This window comes from Colletotrichum chrysophilum (genome assembly GCF_026319265.1).
Source record: "Colletotrichum chrysophilum strain AFK26 chromosome Unknown scaffold_85, whole genome shotgun sequence".
Taxonomy (NCBI): domain Eukaryota; kingdom Fungi; phylum Ascomycota; class Sordariomycetes; order Glomerellales; family Glomerellaceae; genus Colletotrichum; species Colletotrichum chrysophilum.
This window is the reverse complement of record NW_026517372.1, coordinates 199,981-204,616: the sequence shown is the minus strand read 5'-3', so window position 1 is coordinate 204,616 and position 4,636 is coordinate 199,981. Positions and strand designations below refer to the sequence as shown.

General features: G+C 49.7%; 1 protein-coding gene across 1 annotated transcript; it reads left to right on the top strand.

The window, feature by feature from the left end:
• Positions 1-4,012: 4,012 nt before the first annotated feature.
• COL26b_009142 (uncharacterized protein) lies at positions 4,013-4,636 on the top strand (the record flags this gene model as incomplete). Its single annotated transcript, XM_053181882.1, has 3 exons — positions 4,013-4,375; positions 4,434-4,568; positions 4,619-4,636. 3 exons carry the CDS (start codon positions 4,013-4,015, stop codon positions 4,634-4,636), a joined length of 516 nt encoding a protein of 171 aa, XP_053034216.1.

The following is a 4,636-nucleotide window of genomic DNA, read 5'->3' as shown; positions in this document are numbered from 1 at the left end:
ACGTGACCTGTACTATAGTTCTTCCGTTCCGAGTGAGTCCCTGTTGTTCCCGTGATCCTGCAGTACAAATGTCCTGTCCTAGCCGCCCGACGCCCAAGTGGGTCGGTTAACTGTTATCCATGCATAACGGGTCGTAACATTTAGCTACTGATTTTTGAGTTCTGTTCTAGTAAAGTCACTTATTCTTATTGATAACTTCATATATATAATCTTTCAAAAGATAGTAGGGAATATAGCTAAGAAATTTAAACCATTATACTACATTTATCCTATACTAACTAAAATATTTTTCTTTTTAGTATAACTAAGCTATTACTAAGAATATTAATAGTTTACTAGTATATATAAAAGTGTATAACTGAATAGTAAAGAGAAATAAACCTTTATAGTTAACTATAGGAAGGACTGCTCCTAAGAATCTCTTGTTAAGTGGAATTCCCTCTAGGTAGTTAAACAGTTCAAGTTGAGCGTATTATCTAAACAAACGATCTTTTGATTTCGAAGATACTCACACCGGCACCGTACAGATACCCGAATTGAACAAATCGGGGAGAGGTTTGTAACGCCACAGAAACTTGCACGTGCACGGCTGTGGTGTTTCGTCCCCTTAGGTCAAGATGCAATTGCCGCCAGATAATCCGGATGAGGTTCTATCTTAACTTGAATGCATGAAAAAAGCCTACGAAAGAAAGACCTGTCTCATGACTTTCTCTCCAGGACTTGGCGAAACAATTGCAAATGCACCAGTAGCTATCGTGTTTTGGTGTTGCGACTTGTTTGCAAATCATGTAAACATTGAAAGTAGCATCGCTGTCGCACATCGCCGACAACGACCGTTTCTCTGATTCACGTGGCTGAGTGTTACGACACGTTGTACGCGAATACAAGTTTCAACACATCAGACGACTAGAGGAAACATCTCTGATGGAGTGCTTCCACATGTGCAAATCCACAAAAACGAGGCTGTTTCTCAAGGCTTGGCGGCCTCCATCCAATGTTTCCAGGCACAATATGACTCGTCGATAGATACTGTCGTAAGCGCGTTGTTGGTTGTGCTTGAAAGTGGCTAGGAAATGATGTTTCTATTTACGGTTGTTTGCTTCATCTGATAAAAGTCCGCTGCATCTCGGAGGCGGCGATTGAGAACGCCGCTCGCCGTACGACGCGCCAAATCTGGCGGCACCTGTCCAGGACAACCTCTCGAACCGCTGGCTCGAATTCCGAAGAACACCCTAGTGATTACTTTGTAGAATAGGCTGGCCCTGGGAAAGAGCTTTGACGGAGACGATTCAGTGACAGGTCTCTGATATATTGAGGAGTAACTCTGTACAGTGGACCTGTGCTGGTGCGTGCCGCCACTGCCGGATTCCGATGCTATCGTATCTGCCTCTGGGCACGATGAATTTTCTGGCATCATGAAGGACAGGAACTCGTTGTCGGTAAAATCATGACACCAAAGCTTACCAAGCGCGTCAAAGCTGGTAAGGCTGCTGCGGTCGACGTCCAGCAGGGAGATCCAAGGTAGTGGGATCATGGCCTGCCGCACACCCGACCGCGCGTCACCCCGACTGAGTGCTGCGGGGTTTGACAAATAAGAGAGTTCAGTTTGATCCCCAAATTTGACTCGATTCAGTTAGGCATTTATCGGACCCGAAATCAAGTCGTGCCAAAGAGCAGAGACGCACAAAGTGGCTGAGCAGTGAACGTGCCTCCATGAGATCGGTGTCTTCTGGAAGAACTCGCTTAGCCTCCATTCACGGTATCGTGTGTCTGAATTCGAGGCGCGACCTCAGCTGATGGGGCATAATCTGGTCTCACGCGTGTCCTCGACACTGCCCGCGCGGTTACACGGACTCATACAACAGATCAGACCGGTTCCGACGCTGCGAAGAAACAAAAGACAGAAATAATAACCGGTCGCATATCATCTTCAGGTGAGTAACGCATGATGATGGGCACTGGGATTGACGCCTTATGCGGAGTACCAAGAAAGCCAAGTGCTGATCGGCGAACAGCTTCTTGGACGTTACACCGGCGACGTTGGCGATAGGACCTCTTGGCGACTGCATGATGGGATGGTGAGCATCCGGAAGGTAGATTTACCCGAATTCACACTACGTTCAGATGATGAGACCAGGCCGCCAAGACAATTACTAATGCAGGTGGCCTGCAGTAGTTCACCAGGTCAACCTTTCGTCAGATATGCTGTGGAATGAGCGTCCCGAAGGCTTAAGCTTCTTGATGAATCTCCAACATGGCTAAAACAATTTGATGGAGATGGATATAACACTATTTGCGAGGGCCTTCAGACCACGCTACTGCAGGAGAAGTCCGTGGCCGGCCGAATCACGTTTGAGGGGGAAGTTTAATAGACTACCCTCCACATGCCGCGGGGCGAGCGGCAGCGCGGAAGATGGAGAAGATGGAGGCCCGGCGGGATGCTGAGGCAGGCGGACTTAACAATCGAGGGTGGGCTTATTTGGTTGCTTTCGGCCTCGTTCTCGCTGCTCACTGCTGACCAGAATGGGCATCTTTTGGCTAGCTTTCCGCCGGATTCTGGGTTGACCCATGTCAGCCGATCACCCCGCCGGTGAACTCGAGACTCGGCAAACTCTGTTTGGAATGGAGGTTGGCGGCCAGACTAGCGAATGATCCCGCCTTCTTCGATGCATACTTTGCGGCACGTCTACTGGTCGTGCATGAACTCTACCCAGTACGAAATCTACCACGTGTGTGCAAGAATTCAGAGTATTGTTTATTGCTAATTGGGATGTCGATAGAGAGAGTCGATGAGATGGTGCCGCAACCTTCCTTCAGTTGACTTCCGAAGCTAGCAAAACTCATGCTTTCGAGGCAAGAGCTTTATTTGTTGCGATGAATTGTAAAGAGCTCTTTCGCAGTCGGAGCTCCGAGCCATAGGGCCGGAAAGTAAGTCCAGACGACTCCATCATTGAGGTGAACGCGTTCAACACACAGTCTTGGCATCTTGACTGATCTCTCTGGCATCACTAAGACAGCAAACTGATCTCGGTTCCGGTTGCAGAAGCGATTGGTAGACCGGATCACTGGATGAAATTGAAACCTGCTGTGTAGGCGGAGGACTCCGTCAGGAATACGGGTTCAACGAGTCAGTCGTCAAAATTGGCGAAAGACAACCAAATTCAGGTGTGAGCGGGTGTCACAAAAACAGACAAAATCGCCAAAACGAGGTCCTCCTGATACCAGACTGAGGGAGGCCAGTGAAGTTAGACTACCGGGCCTGGTCGAGACCGCTGGAAAATGGAAGCAGCCGACCGTGCGATCCCTGCTATGAGCAGCTGTTCTTGCCAAGGACTTTGACTGTCGAGATGGCTAGAGCTTGTGGTGATAAGCTTCTGTGAGGCGAAGATCATCAGCCCAGCTTGTCGGGGACGATTACTTTCTGAGAGCTCGCACGTTAGGAACAGTTTTGGTAGGCACGCATTAAACTAGCTGTCTTGGTCCAGGGCGGGAGGGTGAAACGTCTACGTGACGATCATGGCGAGCGACTGGCTGAGAAGTTCAGCCCAAAACACTTGCGGGTAAACCTTCTTTCTCTGCCTTCCCAAAAGCTTGTCTTGTGGTGCGGTTACATCGGACGGAAAAGATGCGCGCGGGGTGTCCGTCCGCATGTGGACACCAAGAGAGATACATCGTGCCAAAGCGAAACGACCCCTGAAAGCATCGCGGTTGCTATTCACTGACTTTTCCATGTGCTGTGCTCGGCAGGGTCTATCGGGGTCCTCGGGGCGAAAGTGTGTATGTCCGTCACGTTTGAGACGACGACGGCGATGAGGCTGGCCGCGCCCCGATTGACTCGCCAAAACTCAAGAATATAAGAACTGTGGAAAGTTCACACTAATCCTTCCTCTTGAAATCATCACTTCAACGCGCTTCAGGTCAAACGCTTAATTCAACGCTTCTACTTCTTCACTAGTCCGCTCATTATACCGTCTATCTTTTTAACTACAAACCGTATTACGCCACTTTCAATATGCAGCTCACCAAGACTCTCATCACCCTCGCCATGGGCTTGACCGTTGCGTCAGCTCTTGCTCTGCCTGCGGCTGACGGCCTCGAGGTTCGCGCCGACAAGAAGGGCGGCAACAACAAGGCGAACAACTGCGCGAACGCCAAGAAGTTGGCTGCTGGCATCGACGACAACATCAAGATCCAGAAGCAGGAGCAGTCCAATGTTGCCGACATCGAGAAGATTGTCAACTCCAACAACGTTGACCAGAAGAAGTTCGACGCGGCGAAGAAGACTCTTCTCACCACCATCGATGACGGTATTAAGATCCGTGAGGCCAACCAGAAGCTCGCCGATGGTAACGGTGCCAAGGATGGTCTGGCAACTGTAAGCAAAACTCCCGTAATGTTGTTCACCGTCTCGATTGCTGACATACATATCTCAGGTTGCCAAGGCCCAGGCTCAGGAGAAGAGCCAAGCTCAAGGCTTGAAGGGAACTAAGGCAGACCTGGATACCATCGCGACCATGAAGAAGGAGTTCGCCGGTGGTATTGAGCAGAACCAGAAGAACAAGGAGGCCGTAAGTTCGAACATCTCGTCACTCACAGAGCCTCACTAACAACGACACAGGCCACCAAGGGATGTTAA